Below are 19,686 nucleotides of genomic sequence, written 5' to 3' on the forward strand. Positions count from 1 at the left end.
CCCTCTGATGCAGACATGACTTGTTGCCTCTCCCGGAGGGACTGATTCACTCCAGGCCGCCTTTCCATCACATAAGTTAAAGTGACCCTACATCCCGATTACATTTTTTTCTCTAATTTAATTTTCTTTATTATAAAATTTCACCTGACATACAGTAAGTTTATTTATGCTTTAATAGACTTATAAATACCAGGAGGTCAGAGTTTTTATTGCTTACCACTCTTTCCCCAGCATTGCCTAGCAGGGTGGCTGAAAGAGAATAGACAGGCTCATGTATTTGAATACTGGGCTCCCAGTTGGTGGAAGGGTTAGATGTGGCCTTGGGGGAGGTGTGTCACTGGGGTGAGCTTTGAGGTTTCAAACACTTATACCATTCCCAGTTAGCTCTCTCTCTCTCTCTCTCTCTCTCTCTCTCTTTCTCTCTCTCTCTCTCTCCTTTGTGGTCGTTATCCCAACACGCGAGCTCTCAACTGTTGTTCCATTGCCAGACCTGCCTGCCTGCTGCCATGCTCCCCATCTTGGACTCACCTTCTGAAACTATAAGCCCAATAAACTCTTCTATAAGCTTCAAGAAATGAATAGCTCAAGACCGAATCAGGACTTCTGGTATTCACTTGCCCCAGCCCCAGCAATCCACAGGAGTTCCCTGAGACAAAGGGCTTGACAGAGACTTCCCCTGAACAATCTTTTCTTTCATACTCTCCAGAGGTAAGCTCATGGAAACTGTCAGCTAGTATATAATATGCACATCCCAAGTACAATTTTCAATCTGGTATTAGTGCTCTTAGGAATGTCATTAATGGAGAGGTATGTTGCAAGAAGATCAAGCAATAGACCTTGGAGAAATGACCCAGACTGGCTAGGAATGGTTCATGGAGAATAGCTGAAGGATGGTTTGCTCTTGAAAGAATGAAACTGGGCATCTCCAAGACCTTGAGCCAACATGAGTCTCAGTAAAGAAGGTATTGTAAGCTCTGACAATAATTCAGCTGTATCTATCTATCTATCTATCTATCTATCTATCTATCTATCTATCTATCTATCTATTTATCATCTATCTATCTCCCCTCAACAGCATATCCAACCACCTATTCATCCACTTATAGTCTACCATCCACCAACCTACCCAAACCGTTTATCCCTCTATCCACCCATTCACTATCCCTCCCATCCATCCAGCTGTCCATCCATTCATCCGTCCATGAGCCACCCACCCTCCATCTACCACCCACTTACTTACATAAGTAAGCAGACATTTATTCACCCACTTATCCTTCCTTCCTTCTGAATACTATTCTTCCAGTACCACATGGGTTTAGTACACACTGTGCCCTGGGCCTTGTTCTAGGGGCACAAAGATGAATTAGATCTGGTTCTTCTTGAAGGCTCATGGTCCAGTTAGAGAGGCACCCACCAAACATACTATTCATAGGTGTGGGCACATCATGAGGCCTCCGAGATTTAGAGAGAGAGAGAGAGAGAGAGAGAGAGAGAGAGAGAGAGAAAGAAAGAAAGAATGGGACGATTTCCTGGAATAAAGACCTCAAGCTGAGACAAAGGGCATCAAACACAGGGCCTGGTGAGATAAAGGGGTGGATGGGTAGCAAGGAAACTTACAGCAGAGAGGAGAGCCTAGAGGAGGCACAGGAGGGAAGAGATGTGAGCAGCACTCTGGGCTTGGAGCTGAAGTGACTTTCCCAAGCTAGACATGGTCCAGGTCTTAGGAACCTGGAGAGGGTGGATGGAGAGGTGGGAGGGGCCCTCTACACCCAAATGAGCAGAAGCATCAATAGTTTAATTGGGAGCTTTCGGGAATGGTTTCTTCAGACTCTGACAAGCTCCCTAAGGAACACAAAGCAAGCAGCAGAGCAAGTAGATGATGGCAAGAAACTTGACTATGTAAGAGTACACGGAGGAGCCAGGTTTGCCTTATCCCAAGAGCAGGAAGCCAACAGTTACGCAACACATCATTAACAGACTGGAAGCACGGGACGCTTCCTGCCCTAGAGACAGGAGATGCCATGTTCCACAGTGAGACCACCACGGAGCACTTGCCAGAGGGATGTGAAAGAGAAGGGTGTGGGCTCTGAGCTGAGGATCCTCTCCACATTGTGATGGGGGGGGGGTGAGGGGTCTGAGAGGAGCAGAAGAGGGGGGCAGATAGAGAGACAGAGAGATAGTGGGGGATAATCAAGGTGTCAGGATCTGAGAGCACCCATTCTCTTGGCCTCTGCTCAGTGGTGGAAAGAAAATCCGATTTTCACAAGCCCATCGTCTCTCCTTACACTTCCTTCTGTGGTTTGTCTGCATTTGCCTCTGGCTTTGTTGGGACTGGGGGAAACATACACTTCTCAGCACGCAGATGCTCAGATGAGTTCTCGGTGGGGCGTGGTTGGTAATAATTTAATTAGCCCAGCTTTTTTGGGCAAAAAGTGTTAATTAGTTTTTGCTTAAAATACACATCTTGATAACCTCTTCTTCTCCACTTGTCTCCCCTGAGTGAAGCCCCGATTTTCCATCCACACTCTGCAGCAAGCCCCAGCCTGGGCACCACTGCTATTAAAAGGAAAGGAAATTAAAAAAAATAGTTTGTATAGTCATGGATTATGTCATGTGACGAATATAATTCCTGGGTCTCTGAGAGATGGAAAGGTGGAGGATCCCACAGTCACTTGCAAGGAGCAGCCTCTGATGAGTCCGGACCTCAGGTCTGCGGCCATAGCCCAGCTCTGGAGGTCTTGGGAGATGGCTGAAGAATACAGGGGGGAGGTTAAAAGGTGTAGCCAGAGCATCTCAGACAGACGGGAAGAGATCTCTCCAGGTGAGGCCATCCCCGCGAGACTTGTCTAGCCACCTGCCACAGGAGAAGATGGTGGCCACTCCGGTGCTAGTGTTGGTGACTTCCACCTTCTCCACCAGCCAGCCTGAGTAGTAGCCGCTGGCGTCATGCTCCAGCCGGACCTGGCGCAGCTCTCCCAGCTCTAGCGTCTCCAGGAAGAAGCGGTCAGTGCTGCCCCGCTCGAAGAGATTGCGCATTTTCTGTTTCAGTTCCCGTTTGCCCGTGTCCCCATTTGCTCCAAAGATGGTCACAAAGACGTTGGCGTCTGTGCCCGCCCCTGGTTCGTAGCCCGTCGTCACGATGATCTCGTACTTGACTGGTACCAGGCTCTGGATCTTACTGGCGAAGCTCTCTGTCGTCTTAGTAACCTCAAATACCTTGAAGTACTTCCTCTTCCTCTTGAGGGGGATGAGGCAATCACAGTTAAAGAAGTACCTGGCAGAGCATTAAAGAACACACAGACATCAGTTCAGGAGATGCCCCAGAGGGTCCCTTCATCTCCCATAGCCTCCAACCATCATTCCAACCAAGATGCCGAGCGAAGTTGGATGCCCCATCTTTCCAGTTGCTCCTTGTTTCTTTTAATTCTGCTCTTGTTCTTTATATTCCACATGAAATCCAAAACCCAGACCTGTTGGTCCTGTCTTTCAAATGCATCTAGAACGAGCTGGTCTGTTCCCCTACCCCACCTCCTAGTATCTCCCTGCTGACTCTGCTCTGGTCCAAATCACCATCCTTTTCAAGACGAATGTCTAGGACCTGTTAACTGGGCTTTGTGCTTTTTGCTCCCTAGCTCTGGAATGAACAACTGCTTCCAGTTCTTCCCAATCCAAATGGGTGTAGCAGGCTGTCTTCTAGGCCCCTCTGAACTCTCAGCAGCTGTGATTTCCCCACCCACAGGAGACTAACACAAGATGGAACCCATTATCATTCCTTCACGGAGTGGCGGAGGGATACGTGAGGTCCCACCTCTTCCTAAGCATTTATAGACGGTTAACCATTGCTCAGGGGTGGGAGGGCTAATAAGGTCCTGTCCCTCCTTGAGAATTTGTAGGTAGTTAATGGTTCTGATGGGAGGTTTCATGAAGTCCTGCCCCTCTCTGGAGACAGTTAGGTTGTCAGTTCTTGGAGGAGAAAGTTTTTCTCCAGTTGTTTAGCTGCTTATCACTTTCTTAAGCTCTTTTTAAGTAACCCCAATTAAACTCACTGGTTCACCAGTCTAGACATGGATGGAAAAGCCTTTCTTTGTCCTGCCATTGGTTTCCTGTCTGGAGTGAATAGCTGTTTGCTCATCTCCACAGGAAACGTTCCCACAACACTAATAATTCAGCAGAGTTTGAAATAAGCAGTCCTGGTGCTTGCTAATGACTTCAGGAAGGCAACAATGGAAAAGTGTGCCCAGAGGTGAAGACACCGGGGATAGCTGGAGAGCAGCCATCCTGAGAGGCACTCCACAGAAGCAGTGGCAAGGAGCCAGCTTTAGGAGATTCCTTCTGGGCCAGCTGCTCGGTTCACACTGCGAACCCAGAGCAAGTGTCCAGGACTAGACTGCAACGTTGTTGGCAGAATACCTCTAGATCAAATAGAGGAAGGAAGCGTGACTTGAAACTGCAGTGTTCAGCAAAGGGGCAATTTAGTCTGGTCCTTAGTCCCCACTGGACCCGTGGAAACAGGACCAGCACTTGCCCTCCAACCTGTGGTAGCCTGCACAGACGCAGGACCTGTATCTGCTCTGCCTCCAGAAGAACTTCCCAGAGGAAGGATTTAAACCAGTATCCACCCCTCCTTCCGTCCCCCGTGAGAACACACACAAGACAGGACCCACAGCACCTGCGCCAAGCGTCTGCCCAGGTGAGAGCCCACAGAGGAAGAGGCAGCCCTAGGCACACAGAACACACAGGTGGATCCTATGCCCCTGAAATGACTAGCACCAATTCCCTCCCTCTGAAACCTCTAGAGAGTCCTCACATAGGCAGAATCAGCACCCAGGTCCTGTAAGGAACAGACTGCACAGGTTGGTGTGGTGTGGGATTGGGAGTCTCCTTGCCCCCATTTCCCAAGTGTTGAGATTGTTTTAGGTTGCTGATTCTCTCTCTCTCTCTCTCTCTCTCTCTCTCTCTCTCTCTCTCTCTCTCTCTCTCTCTCTCTCTCCATCTGAGGTCAACCTTGGATGGAATTCTTCTACCTGAGTATCTGTGTAGAGTCTCTCACTGATTAGTCTAGGTTTGTCAGTTACTGGACCTCAGAGAGCTGGCTGTCTCTGCTTTCCCAGCACTGGGATTACAAGTGTGTGGCACCATGCCAGGCTTTTCTGTGGGTACTGGGAATCAGGCTCAGGTCCTCGTGCCTGCATGCAAGCTCTTCCTGACTAAGCCATTGCCCAGCCCCAACTGTATTCTTTTACTACATTCTCTCTTGATTCTACACTCACTTGGAGCTGCCTTATCTTCTCCTTTATCCATTTTGCTCCCCCTGCGTTTTCTCTGTTGCTCTAACACTAATTTCTAACATTACTCTGTGTCTTTACTTCGCTCCTTACCTGAAGCAACAAATATCTTAAGATATGACATTCTACCTGTGCTTCTTACTCCCCCCAAATTATTTATGTTGAAGGGTGATTGCTTTAATCTGACTTCTGCTGTATTCTCATAGGTCTATATATTGCTTCTGGTCACTATGAAGACAGGATTCTACTCTTCGAGCAAAGCTGGAGAGCAAGCATGCAGACCTGGTATTTAGCCACACACCCAGGTCAGTGAGGATGAATGACATCTTAACCCTTCCACAACCTACCGCTACCTGAACATTCCAAATAGACTGGACAAATATGCACGATTAAAAGTAACCAGAAGCATTCAGTCTTGATCTAATACACAAAACTCAATGCAGAAACCCAAGAAATATAAAAATATCAAGCAATGCAACTCCTGAGAATCACTAATTCCACTATAACAAACTGTAGTAAATATAGATGGGATAGAATCCTAGCAAATAGTTAAGAATGGTAAGAACATTTCACAAAATCAAAGAGGAAACATGTAAGTCCAGAATAATCACAAAGAGAACACACATTTAAAAACCTGAAGAATAAAATAAAGAAGTCAATACAGGCTATTAAAGTGACATTCAATACAGAGAAATACTCTAAAAATGGGGGAGGTGGAGAATGGAAATGAAAAGCTCAGTAAGGAAAAAACCTTCAGAGGATTCACCAATAGATTAAATTAAGTGGAAGACAGAATATCAGGGCTTGAATACAAAGTATAAATTAAGAAATTCAGACAATTACAAAAATAAAATGATAAGGAAGCACAACAGCATACCCAAGACCTAAAAGATGCCACAAAAGACACAATCTTGGAGATTGGAGAAGTTCAAACTAAAGGTTTAGAAACCATAGTCAATAAAATCATGGCAGAAAGCTGCTTAAACCTAGAGAAGCAATGATCACTAAAACACAAGAGCCATTGAGAATGTCAGACATAAAGGACCAGAAAAGAAATTCCACACATCAAACTTTAAATAAAACATGAAGATTACAGAAATGAATTGAAGACTTCAAGAGTGAAGTGCCAAGTAATACATAAAGGCAACTCCATAGGTGTAACAGCAGATTTCTCAACAGAAATTCTAAAACCCGGGACGGCATGGGACAGTATATTTGAGCTCTGAAAGACAGTAACTACTGACCCTGATTACTATATTCACCAAAATCATCCTTTATAATTTAAAGAAAAAGAAAAACTTTTCATAATAAAACAAGCTAAAGAAATTCATGACCACTATGCTAGCACTACAGAGGATATTTTAAAGACTGTTTCTACCGTAGTGAAAGAAATATCCATGAGGTCACAGGAAAGAATAACTACACTGGAACAGCATATGAGCAAATAAGAAGGGGATACCAAATATCACAAAATAACAAAAAGACAGTAGCCAGGGCAAAGTTCTCAGTAATAACTACAGATATTAATGATCTTGATCCTCGAATCAAAAGGCATAGACTAGTAGATTGAATTTAAAAATAAGGTCCATCTATCTATTGCCTGCAAGAAACCCACCTCACTGCAATATATGAGCACAGCTTCAATGTGAAAAAAATGGAAAATGATATTCCACATAAACGGAATTAGAAAGCAAGCAGGTGTAGTAATACTAACGGCTGGCAAAATAGGCTTCAAAGCAAAATTAATTAGAAGAGATAAAGAAGGTTGCTTCATATTGATTAAGAGATCAGTCTACTAAGAGGATATTGTAATTGTAAACCTATATGCATTGAGTATTGATACATTAACTTTATAAAACAAACACCAATGGATGTAAATGTGCAGATTTACCTCAACACAGTAACAGTCCGCTCTCACCAGCAAACACGTCATCTGACAAATTAACAACACAGTAACAGTCCACTCTCACCAGCAAACACGCCATCAAATCAAATTAACAACACAGTAACAGTCCACTCTCACCAGCAAACACGTCATCTGACAGACAAATCAAATTAACAACAACAAAAAAAAAACACCTAAGAACCCTCACAGCTAAATGCCACTGCAGACCAAATAGACTTAGCAGACAACTACAGAATATTCCACACAAACACTGCAGAACACATTTTTTTCAGAATCCCATGTAACTTTCCCTAAAATAGATGACATTTGAGGACACTAAACAAATCTTTAAAATACAAGAAAATTCAAAGGATTTCTTATATCCTATCTTTTTTTTCAATTTTTGAAAATATAATTTAATTACAACACTTCTTCCTCCCCCCTTTTCGCCCGAAACTCTACCCCATGCCCCTCCCCACTCTCCTCCATTATATCCTGTCTTATTGCAACAAAACAAAATCAGTATCAAGAGAAACAATAGGACATAACTCATGGGGGCTGAACAAAATACTGAATTATAAATGACTCATCTAGGAGATCGAGAGGGCTACTGGCACACAGTGGAAGTAGGGTTAGGATATTTCTACCTACAAATCATTACATTCAAAAAAATCAGAGAGGTCTCAAATACAGTTTAGTGATGCACCTTCAGGCCTAGGAGAAACCAGAACAAGCCAAATCCAAATCAGTAGATGGAAAGAGATAATAAAGATAAGGCAGAAATAAATGAAATGAAAACCAAAAGAATAATATAAAGAATCAAGGAAATAAGGAGTTGGTTCTTCGCAAAGATAAACAAGATTGACAAACCTTTAGCCAAACTAACAACTGAAAAAGAAGACCCAGACCAATAAAATTAGATATCAAAAGGAGACATTACTGTTTAGGTAGAAGCTCTGACTCAGGCCCCTCCTCCCTTTCCAAACCCCGCCCCTCAGAAAGCCCACCCAGGGGCAGTCCCTCTCCTTGAGAGGCTCAAGACTGTACCTACAGGGTATTTAAAACCCAGACCCTAGACCCGCCACGGGGTTTCTTTCCTGCTTTCATCCCCTGAGAATCACCCAGGAGTTGCTTTGTTCAGATTAAACTTGGTGTTATTAATTCGGCTGGATTTGGCTTATTGCATTGGCGGAGAAACACACAAAAACCCAGGGATTTTTAAAATACTTATCAATTACAACAGATATCAGTGAAATTCAGAAGATCATTAAGGCATACTTGGGAAACTTATATTTGAGCTTGTGAGAAAGCTAAGTGATAAGGGTGCTTGTTAAGGGGCCTGACAACCTGACTTCAATATTAGGAACTCACCTGATGGAAAGGGAGAATCAACTTCCACAAGTTGTCTGTCCTCCCACCTCCCCAACCCCGTCTCTCCCTGTCTCTCTCTGTGTGTATTCAAAAAAATGAAAATACAGAAGAGCTTAATTTCTATATGTGCACACTTACAAAAATTAAACCTAGATGATACAAACAACTTAAATAGACATATAACAGCCAATGAGAAGGAAGCATAAATGTGAAGTTTCTCAAGGCCAGGCTCAAATGGATTCATTGGTAAATTCCATATGTGTAGTCAAAACACTCATACACATAAAATAAAATAAATCTAAAAGCAATTAAAAGCACAACAAGGAAAAGATTGGCAAGGAGAAGTGATAACCATAGAATGTGAGAAAAATCTTTGTTACTGATACATCTGCCAGAGGATTAATATCCAGACTATATAAAGAACTTCAAAAAACCCACTAAATTCTGAAGAAGTGACAACCTAACCAATACTTGGAGTAATAAAATAAGCTTTTCTTAAAAGATAAGGTAAAAATGGCCCGGGAATATGGGAAATGTTCAGCATTCTTGGCCATCAGGGAAATGACATCAAAACTACATTGAGACTCCATATTACTCTGATCCAAACGACTGTAACAAATTAAAAATGGCTTCTAAAAATGGTGAGAGTGTGGGGAAAGGGGGACCTTTAGACACCGCTGGTGGGATGTAAACTGTCCAGCCACTGTGAAAGTCAGTACAGGATTTCTCCAAAAAATAAAAAAATAGCATGACCCAGGCACTGCTCCTCCTGGATATAACAGTCAAGGATTCTAAGTCCACATCCATGTTCACTGCAGTACTGTGCGCAGGAGCCCCATGATGAAACCATGCCTGTCCACATGAGCGGAGGAAGGGCTACGGCATGCACATACAATGGAGTTTCATTGGCCACAAAGGAAAGGAAACTGTCTTTTTTTTTTCCTGGAAAATAGATGCAAGAAGAAATCATCATATTAAGAAAATAAGCCAAACTCCAAACTACTAAAAGTCACATTTCTATTCCTTAGAGATCCTAGGTTTTTATAAAATAGGTATACAAACATTATGTGTATACATACACATACATACACATAGGTGTAGGAGGAAGAGTCGGGGAGGCAGGAGACCAACCGAAAGGGGTACATGAAGGAGAAGAGAGGAGAAATGGTAAAACCCATGGTGTACTTGAAAGAAATACAAAACCCAATCCTATATGCTCTGAAAAGGTGCAAATAAAGAATTAAACAAATTTTTTTGCATCTGTTCATTTATTTTGTATCTTTGTGCTTGAATGTGGACAAGCGCCTGTCATGGCATCCCTGTAGGAATGGGCTCTCTTACCATGTGTGCTCAGGGATAATATCAAGGTTAGCAGGCTTGGTGACAAGACATCTACCTGCTGAGCCACCTCTCAGGCCCCTGATGCCCAGAGAAAAATTTTCACTGGGAAGAAAGGAAGAAAGAAAATTTGAAGGGAAAAAATGAAGGTTCTTCACAGGAAATTTTTGTTGTTTTGAGATCTCTCCTCATCAGATTTATGACTTGATGTGTTTGGGGTTTTTTTTTTGCATACCAGAATATCTTCAAAGAAGATGCACGTTCATTGTTCAGTTTAAAATTCTTCTAAAATGTGGAGCTTCTGTTTTGCACAGATTCAGTAATATTCATAATTGAATGTAAATGCACATATGATATGGTCACATGCGTGGGTTTCCAAGTATGGTCTCTCTCTTCCTTTCTGTTTGGCTGCGTCTCTTTCTCTCTGGTTCCTACTGCAGCACCAACCCTTACCTTAGATAACCCTCATGACAGCCGAGGGTGCAGCCTGCCAAACTTCCTCCCTTCCACCCCTTCTGACAGACCCACGTACACACAGACATATGGGGACGTCAGTGTTCTCTTTTCTGCACGGCATCGCACAAAACGTGTTTTCCTGCATCTTGGTCTCCCCCCTTGATAATACTTCCTGGGAGTTGATCCAAGTCATCTGGTACACATTTATATCATTATTTTAAATGGCTTAAAAAAATTCCCCGGTACAGATACAAGGACATGTTTCCTAAGAGAACTAGAAACATTGCCCAAGATGTGGAACTCAAAGCCAGTGGGGTCGAGGCTCTGGCTGGATGTGGGGGAGGGGGCCTGTAAGAATGAAGGTGAAAACAGTGAGCAAAAAGGAAATGAACTGGCTTAAAACTCAGGTATAGCATAGTCACTATGGACACTGCACCCATAGGAACCAGAAAATATTGGGGAGAATGAGGTACCCTAAATGCTCCCTCCTGATGGCTGTCTCTGATGGGTAGGACCTAGGGACATGTTGCTGTCTTTTACCCACTCTTTGGTCTTGTTTGAATTTTATAATGATTATCTATTGGTTATACTATTCAGATAAAACAGTATAGGATTTCAGTTTTTTTAAAAAAAATGGATAAAAACCTCTCTGTGCATCCTTCTACTGGAACCTTCAGGGTATTAATGATGAACAAGAATGCCAAGGGCTGGGGATGCAGTTCAGTGGTTGAATGCTTGCTATGTAACATGTGCATGACTCTAGGTTCTATCCCCAGCAGAAAAAGCACACACACGTGCACACACACACACACACAGAGGCAGAAAAAGCACACACACACATACACATACCCGCACAGAGAGATATTAAATAATAAGATTATCCAATACAGAGGGACAATGCACAGTGTTGGTCAATGGGGTCCCTTAGACCCCCAATCAATACAAGTTATGGCCATTGCTCTTCTTCACTCACGGAAACAAGATGGTAGACACTACTCACTATAGTCACAGGAGATGGAGCTACCTGGATGTTGCTTCTGTGTGGGCAGTGACCTCCTTCCTAGGGACAGGAGGGGCTTCACTGTGGAAAGAGCAGGGACAGTTCTAGGAAGCAACATGGTGGGAGAAAGGCCAGAAGTGGCCCTGGGTGAGATGGCCTACAAGCCACCAGGGGATGCTAGTTGTGTGGTCCCCATATGGCTCTGCCTTACCCTACCAGGTAAACCTTGGCATTGGCCTTCCCCACTAGGCGTCCTTTTCTTCTCAGCGTCTCCCAGACCTTCCAGTGCCATAGAGAAGTGGTCCCAACCTTCCTAATGCTGTGACCCTTTATGTGTTCCTCATGTTGTGGTGACCCCCAACCATAAAATTACTTTTGTTGCTACTTCATAACTGTAATTTTGCTACGGTTATGAATCATAACGTAAATATCTGTGTTTTCCAACGGCGTTAGGCAACCCTCTGAAAGGACAGCTCAAGCCCCACAGGTTGAGAGCCACTGCCTTAGGGTCTTTTCTGGTCTGGTGTAACAGTACCAAGTGGTTTTAACTATACCAATTGACAATTGTGGCTGTGTTGCTTAGGTTACTAAGGCAGCTCTTACTCTCTCAGAAATGGCCAAGTCTCCAAAAGACCCGGATGGCAGAAATGCAAAGCCACCAGCACCTGGAAAGTAGGTGTGGTATTGAATGCCTGGGTGGCCTGTTCTTGCCCATACAAGTCACCCTGGTTGAGAGCTCCTAAGCCTCCTCATACCAGCCTCATCTCTGTGTCATTATAGAAGGAAGGAGGGAAGGAAGGAAGGAAGGAAGGAAAGAAGGAAGGAAGGAAGGAAGGAAGGAAGGAAGGAAAGCAGTAAAGAAAAGGCTCTGAGAGCTGCTGCTGTGTGCCTTTCTTGTTCTGGTAAGGGAACCTTCCTGGATTGAAAGGCAGGAGACACCCAAGGTCACATGATCTAGTCTCCTGTCTCTGGTGGCAGATACATACATAGTTCCGATACCTCCATCACAGGGGTTCTCAACCTATGGGTTGTGACCCCTTTGGGGGTTGAATGACCCTTTCACCGGGGTCACCTAAGAGCACCAGAAAACATAGATATTTACATTATGATTCATAACAGCAGCAAAATTATAGTTATGAAGTGGCAACGAAAATAATTTATGGTTGGGGTCGCCACACCATGAGGAACTGCATTAAAGGGGGGCAGCATTAGGAATGTTGGGAACCACTGCCCTGGCCCATAACAGCTGCTTCTTCTGTCCTGCCTTACAGGTTTATATCCACGGACCAGGTAACCTTGGTCTCGGAGGACACACCTTCCCACACGCCCTCTCGCCCACACTGCACCCCAGGCTCAGCCCAGTACATACACATTTCCATACTCCATCTCAGTGATGGTGATGGTCTTGAGGTGCCAGGCAAGTTCTCTCTTGGGGATGAACCGGTCCTCCCTGGCCAGGTGGCCCACGCAGAGGGAGGCGATGTCTCCCAAGAAGATGCTGTCAAACTCAAATGTGTCCGTGCTCCCCCTGCAGACAAGCAAGACGTGATCAGTGAGCTGCCCAGGCCTAGTGAGGCAGGCAAACAGGGAAAACCTACTGTGTTCCAGGGTGGCATGGAAGGATCGTGCAATGCAGTAGCCAGCCTGGCATTCTGTGAGGGATTTGGGCTAGTTTTAAATCAAGACAGAGACAATGAAAAGTCCCCTCAGCTCCTGGGTTGCAGCATGTAATCACTAATCAGGCTGGAACCTGGGGGAGGCTGAGGAGCTGGCCGGGTGTGGAGCTGCAGAGGAAGAAGGAAGAACCCTCTACTAAGGCCCAAGTTTTGAAAAATCTTACGATGAGTGTAGGGGGGTGTTGGGGAATCTACCTGGATGGAATCTGAACCCATGAGGACATGGTAGTGAGGAGGCAGGGTGTGAGCAATCTCTTGGTACTAGTGTGAGGAGCACAGACTCTGTCCTCACCGGAGGGGAACTTGAATAAAAGGTTGAGTAAACAGAATGGGCCGTCCTGCCAAGCTTGCGTGTTGGAACCTAGTCCCGTGTGACGGAATTTGGAGCGAGGCCTTTGGAAGGTGAGTAAGTGGTGAGGGTGGAGACTTTGTGAATGGAATCTTATAGAACAAGCCCCAGGGAGCTCCCGCACCCCGTCTGCTGCAGGAGGACACAGTGAGAGGACCCCCATCTGCAAACCAGGAGGCAAGTATCACCAAATCTGCCAGCAGCGTCAAGAATCTGGGAAGGAGATTTCAGTTTTTGTAAGCCACTCTGTTTCATATGGCAGCTTTCTGGGCTAAGATAAAGGAGGTTGAGTGGGGGTAGGGGGTGGGGGTGGGAATGGGGGGATGGAGACTTTGTCATTCTGGCAGGAACAGAGATGCAGTGTTCAAGCCACTAAGGCCTCCCAGGAGAAGCAGGGGAGAACTCTGGGTTGGGACGTGAGATAATACGTTCAAGGGAATTGCTGGTCTGACACACAGTAGGTACTCAACAAGTTCTTTCTGGTTAGTCCATCTGTAAACCCCTCAGTGGGGGAGATTATTGAGGTCTCTGTATTATTCTCCCCACCCCCATCAAGCACCTTCCTTACTTCCGAAAGGCCCGCTGCCTGGAAGAATTCTCCACCAGGAACTCCTTGGATCTGTTCTTCCTGCCCTCCAAGATGAGCCAGACATTCTCTCTGGTTTCGCCCCCGTTGCCAGTTTCTATGACAATCTCGTAGGCTGCAGGGAGGAGGCGGGAGAGGGTCAGCGGCAGGAAGCAGCCGCTTGCCATCAGCCAGTCCTTCCTCCTCAGGGAATTTTCTCTGGCCTTGGGCCACAGTCTAGGTGTAGGAGGCAGGTTAGCCTTGCTGATACCCAGGCACTGTAATCTGAACTGGTGACTCCAGGACTGCAGTGGGCAACCTCTTTGTTGGCAGGTATGGGAACAGCAGCCATGGGGAAGGAAGCAGGTTAGGAGGGGCTCTCAAGAGATGTTGGGGCCTGGTTCTCACAGCCAATGAAGCACTAAACTAAAATGTAAGCAACCACATCCCCAGAAGCTGAGGGAAAAGAGGCAGGCCTGGCTAAGGAAGGACCCTGCGAAGACCCAGCAGGCTAAGGGCCCAGAGAGCACACAGCCCCATTTCCCTCAGCCTCACAGTAGCCCCTGCCTTGCTGTCCCCGACATGAATGCATAAGCCCCTCTCCACCAACCTCCATAGAAGGGATGCCAAATGTCAGGAGTACCAGACAGGTGACTAGAATTCGCTTTCTAGCTCCAGGCATCGAGCTCAACCCTGACCACCCATAAGACAGAATACAACATCACCTTAGCCAAGGGCTCCTGGAGCCAGGGTGCCACTGGATTAGGGGAAGAGCTGTTTTCATGCCTTCTCCTATCTCAGCTCCTAGTGCTCGCTCTAGCCTCTGAGCTCCTCCACGCGCCCTCTCTCCACCTGAACGTGTCCGCTTCTTCCTCATCTCCTCCCGCTTTTTTCCATTCCGCCTTCTCAGGGCGGTGGATGCCAGTGCCCTAATTAAAGTGGTAGCCTGGTCCCCACCACTCCCGGTCTGCCTTGCCTCACTGTTATTTCCTCTTATTCTCTTCATCTTTAAGGACCATACACCATTTCATTTATTCATCTTGGCTTATTGTACTTCCTCCCCCTTCCCAAAGGCACACATGCCCATTAACAAATTTCCAACTGCCAACAACAGTGCTCAGCACTTGGGCACTTGCCAGGCCCTCAGTAAATATATTTTTTAATTTAATTTATTTTTATTTCATGTTAATGGTGTTTTGTCTGCATGCATGTCTATGTACAATGTGCATGCAGTGCCCGAGGACTCCAGAAAAGGGTGCTGGACCTTGCACTTACAGACGGTTGTGAGCCACCATGCGGGTGCTGGGAACTGAACTTGCCTTCTGCAAGAGCAGCAAGTGCTCTTAACTGCTGAGCAATCTCTTCAAGACCCCCCTCCCCACCCCACATCCTATACCCCACACCCTGCTGTGTGGGTAAATATTTACTGGAGGAAGGAATGAATGGCTGAGTGGGCCAAACAGGGAGCCTTCTGAGGATGGGAGCCCTTGAGTGTGGCCTTGGAGGACAGCTGTGACTGAGGAGTAGAGGAGAGGATGGAGGGATGTTCCCAGGCAGAGGGAAGAACATGAGCGAAGGCATGGCATGTGATCCAGCCCAGGGATGGCGCCAGCATACAGGAGTCCACGTCAAACGCTTGTCTGAGATGCCCCTTATACAGATAGAATAAATGGATGAGCAGTTTTGAGACAAGAACGACAGAAACACCTGACAGCCATAGAAAAATACAGGGGAGGGCAGTGTGCTTCCAGTTGGCATGCAAATTTTACTGCCTCCTTCCCCCTGTCAGGACTCTTATCCCCCCGGGAGCTCCCTACCACATGCTGGGATGGGCAGAGTTTCTCTCCGGGACATGTCCTACCCTTCTCTGAGGCTATTCAGCAGTAAGGATTCAGGCTGGCACTGCCAGCAGCCAGCTTCCTGGGGTTCAGGGAAACTGGCACTAACATTCTGGAGGAAATCAAGCTGAGAAGAGAGAGTCACCCTAACACCAGTGGCACCTCTGGGGACAGCAGAGTTGGAGCCAGAGCCACCTCAGGTTTCCAAGTTCTGGGAGCAAACACATTTCCTGAATCCAGCATGTACCACGCAGAGTCCTTACCCACTCCCAGAAGCTTCCGTCAGGCCTATCAGAGGACGGAGGCTTCAAGAACACAATGAATGATGGATTCTACCACCCCGCAGAGCAGTGAGTGTTCCGTCCACGGAGACTGGCCAGCAGAGGAACACACTGGAGCTGGAAACAGTGCAGATGAACTGACAAAGCAAACCCAAAGGGTGTTGAGAGTAGCAGACAGGAAAACGAAAGGCTGGAAAGGCAAAGGCCCCCTTCAGCTCGAGGGCGTTCCAGCAGGAGAGACGTGTGTTCTCCTAGGTGTGTGTGTGTGCACACTTGCACACATGAGCATGCACTTTCGCTGTTTAAGCCAGACCCTGGAAAAACCACCACGCAACGCCTGAAGCCTTGACCTTGGGATTATACATAAAGAGTGTCGGCAGCTCTTGGCTTTGGGTGAATGTTGGAGTTGCCTGCAGAGGTGAATGTTCAGAGATGGCTGAAGCAGTTTCAGAGAATTGGAGATGAAGCCTAGAAACAGGAAGCTGGCTGATATGGGCTGATATGATAATAGATCAGCAGCACCAGCTAAACCCAATAGGAAGAAGGCATCCTACAGCCATGCAATGGGCCTTGCAAAACCTTTCCTTAATTTCTGACACAGAGGTATAAATTACATCCTGACTTCTCTTTAGGGTAGATGTGGGGTGTCCAGGGCTCAATGAGAATGTGATATAGAATTCCTTCACACCAAGGAGGCTTTGTTCAAGACCAAGGGGCTCTTTAGACTCATAGACTGGGTGCCCAAAATGACCGCAGGGTCACCAGCAGGAAAACTTGGGAGGGAATGGGAATGTCCTCTGAAGTCAGAGTGAGGCATACTTCTGACTGCCCAGGGTGGATTTGTCTCGACCTTAAATAGAGGCAGATGAGAGTTGGGACCAAGTTCAGTGGGTGAGACCTCCAGGACCAGCTGGCACCGGGGAACAAGGGTGTGGCTTCCTGTCTGTCCCCATGTGAGCAGTGCAGGTTTCCATGACGCTTCCTGTACAGTCACTACAGTGACAGGTGGGGCCAGGCCCTCTCCTGGCTCCCTGCTTCTGCTCTCCTACTTTCTACATCCGCAGAACTCACTCCACCCCCAACAGCCCGAATCCTGCAAGTAATGGCAGCCATTTGGCTGTTCGGAAATCTGAGAGGGAGAGTTGGCAACGGAGACGGGCTTCGTGGAGTATTCCTCTCCTAAACACCGATGGTCTGAGCAGTCCCCAGTGCTCATCCTGACGTTAGTCAGGAGCTTAAGCTCCCCCTCTGAGTGTCTCTCAAGGCTCTGTGTGAAGAGAGTGCCGCTTCCATTCACCCAGCATCCATTCATTGAGCCCCAAGGTCCACAGCACTGCAGAGGGGGACACACATGAGTGACATTGCTCTGGATCTGTGTAGGTCACAAAGCAAGGTATATCGCCCACAGCATCCAAAACAAAACTGGGCACCCAATAACCCTTAGAAAGTCCAATTACAGAAGCAGAGAACGCATCCTCTAAACAGGTCGTAAGTTCTCTGCCTTACAGAAGACTCAGTGAAGGAGAGCTCTGTTTCCCTCTGAGAGAGTGTTCATCAATGTTCACACAATCTCCACTGCCTCTCAAGACAGCTAGGTCAACCATGGGGCAGTGTGGATGGCCTGGCAGAAATGGTAGGTAGTGTCCAAGTCAAGATGCCGACTTCTCTCTCAAGTGTATAGTGGTCATGATGCCAAGAGATGCCCAGCCAGGGCACGGTTCTCAGGTCCCCTTGCATCTGGTAGAGTCATGCGACTAGTTCTCCCAAACAAAACACAGGTTAGCATGCCAAGACGGCAGGGAGAGGGCCTCTGAGTTTCCTTTTTGCGAGAAATGTGGAAGCCACATCTTAGAAACAGCAAAGACACAGGTGGAAAGAGTTGAGGCCCCTACATCACACCACGGAAGACAGCTCGCCTGACTCGCACACTGGACTCCACACTGGAGAAGTGAGAAGGAAACTCTGCTGTAAAGAGGCTGAGAAGTTGTTGGGGGGGGGCTGCCTTAATAACTGGCTGAAAAATCCCTTCTTTATTGGGATCTGCCTCTGGTGAGCTTTCCTCTCATCACCAGGCCCAGATGCTGCCCTGGGTATTACAGAAATGTCTTCTAAAGTTTTGATGGCTGCTCACCTCAGAAACTGATCACTCATTCTTTCTCTGCATCTTCCATGGGAGAAGGTGGCTGGTGGGAACCCTTGCTCTCCCTGACTTCTGTTTCTAGAAACTCCAGGTTGGCAGACATCATCACACTCGCCAGTCAGAACAATTCATGATGTAAAAATAGCCTGAGAGAGCGTCACAGCTGCCCTGCCTGGCCCTTGGGTCAGCTACAGTCTGTTTTCAGTGGGGTTTCCTTCGCTAGTACCTGTGATTCAGGGCCACGAGTGTCTTAGCAGTTCTAATAATCCACTCTTAGGGAGTTTATGGAGGAATTTCCTCTGCAGACACATAGACCCATCTCGTTCCCATTCCATTCTCTACCTGCTCTCACATACACCCCCGTCCTGTTTGAGCTAACCCCTCCTCAACTAGAAAAGTCAGCCCTGAGGTCACAGTGGGCTGGGCCCACACAGTCCCACCACATACTGGTCTCTTCCAGCTCCTCACGGATCTCATTGTTGGCACATGCGAAGTCGCGGACGGTTTGTCTGTCACCCTCACTCTTGGACAGCCAGCAGTCACACTGGAAGCGGAAAGTCTCATCACGGGAGTTGTCCTTCACGTCAACATAGCTCAGGTGCCAGCCGGGAAATATTCCTGCGGAAGAGAGCACTGGGAGTGGGAAGTGCCCCCTCACCTCCCTTCTTCCATCCATAACTGTGTGGCCCTGGACAAACTCCTTGTCCTCTCTGTGGTCTGGCATCCTTGTTGATGGAGTGACTAGTTGGATTAGGTGGCTTTAAGTACTCCTCCAACCTGAGGAACACAGGGGTCTTTGCAAAACGCTTTAGAGGATTTATGCATCAGATTTCAGTTGTGGGCTCCAGGAAACTGCCACACCTTCCTCCTGCAAACTTCTTCCACTAAGAATCTGTTCACCATGGATATTTCACTAAGGGACAAGGCTTGTTGCTTCTATCGGATTTATGATGGAGGTTTTCTAGACCTTTCGGGAGCCCCTTAACTGAAGGATGGATTCTGCTGCTTCCTGATCTGTGTTCTCTAAACTCCTGTCAATGACCCCATGCATCAGTTCAGGTATTAGCTCCACCAGGAACCCTTCCCCGATGTTCCTCCATCACTCTAGAGGCTACATCAAGAGTCCCCCATTCTCCGTGGTACCCTGCACCTATCTTGGGTACACATGTTCAGATTCGTGTTGCCCTTACTTACATGTGTCTCTTCCCTGTGACCAGGGATGTGCATGCACAGACCGAGTCTCGGTAGGGTTTTTAGTGCTCAGTCTAAATGGGCAGATCACTGGCTGCTCCATGAATGCAGAGTGAATAACTAGGGTTTGCACTGGGGGTTCTTGGCTGACCTGTTCAGCAGTCATTGAAGGCCCCAGAAGCTGCCATTTTTGGGGATGTGTTCCTGAATTTGACACATCTTGGGCTGATCATGAGCACGGAGCTTCTCTGTTGTAACTGGCAGGGCTTTTCTCAGAAGTGTCCCCACCACAGCAGAGCTGGCGTGTGGGC

The 19,686-nt window shown here is 46.8% G+C and overlaps 1 protein-coding gene across 3 annotated transcripts in view; it reads right to left on the reverse strand.

The window, feature by feature from the left end:
* Positions 1–2,793: 2,793 nt before the first annotated feature.
* Loxhd1 (lipoxygenase homology PLAT domains 1) overlaps positions 2,794–19,686 on the reverse strand; it is a 136,446-nt gene continuing 119,553 nt past the window's right edge. For all 3 annotated transcript variants that reach the window (XM_075970805.1, XM_075970804.1, XM_075970803.1), the window contains 4 exons: positions 18,632–18,802; positions 13,929–14,061; positions 12,705–12,863; positions 2,794–3,274 (listed from right to left, as the gene is read on the reverse strand). In XM_075970805.1, the coding sequence (XP_075826920.1) occupies positions 2,794–3,274; positions 12,705–12,863; positions 13,929–14,061; positions 18,632–18,802 (944 nt within the window). The remainder of the gene's footprint in view (positions 3,275–12,704; positions 12,864–13,928; positions 14,062–18,631; positions 18,803–19,686) is intronic.

This window comes from Microtus pennsylvanicus, chromosome 4, assembly GCF_037038515.1.
Source record: "Microtus pennsylvanicus isolate mMicPen1 chromosome 4, mMicPen1.hap1, whole genome shotgun sequence".
Classification (NCBI taxonomy): Eukaryota; Metazoa; Chordata; class Mammalia; order Rodentia; family Cricetidae; genus Microtus; species Microtus pennsylvanicus.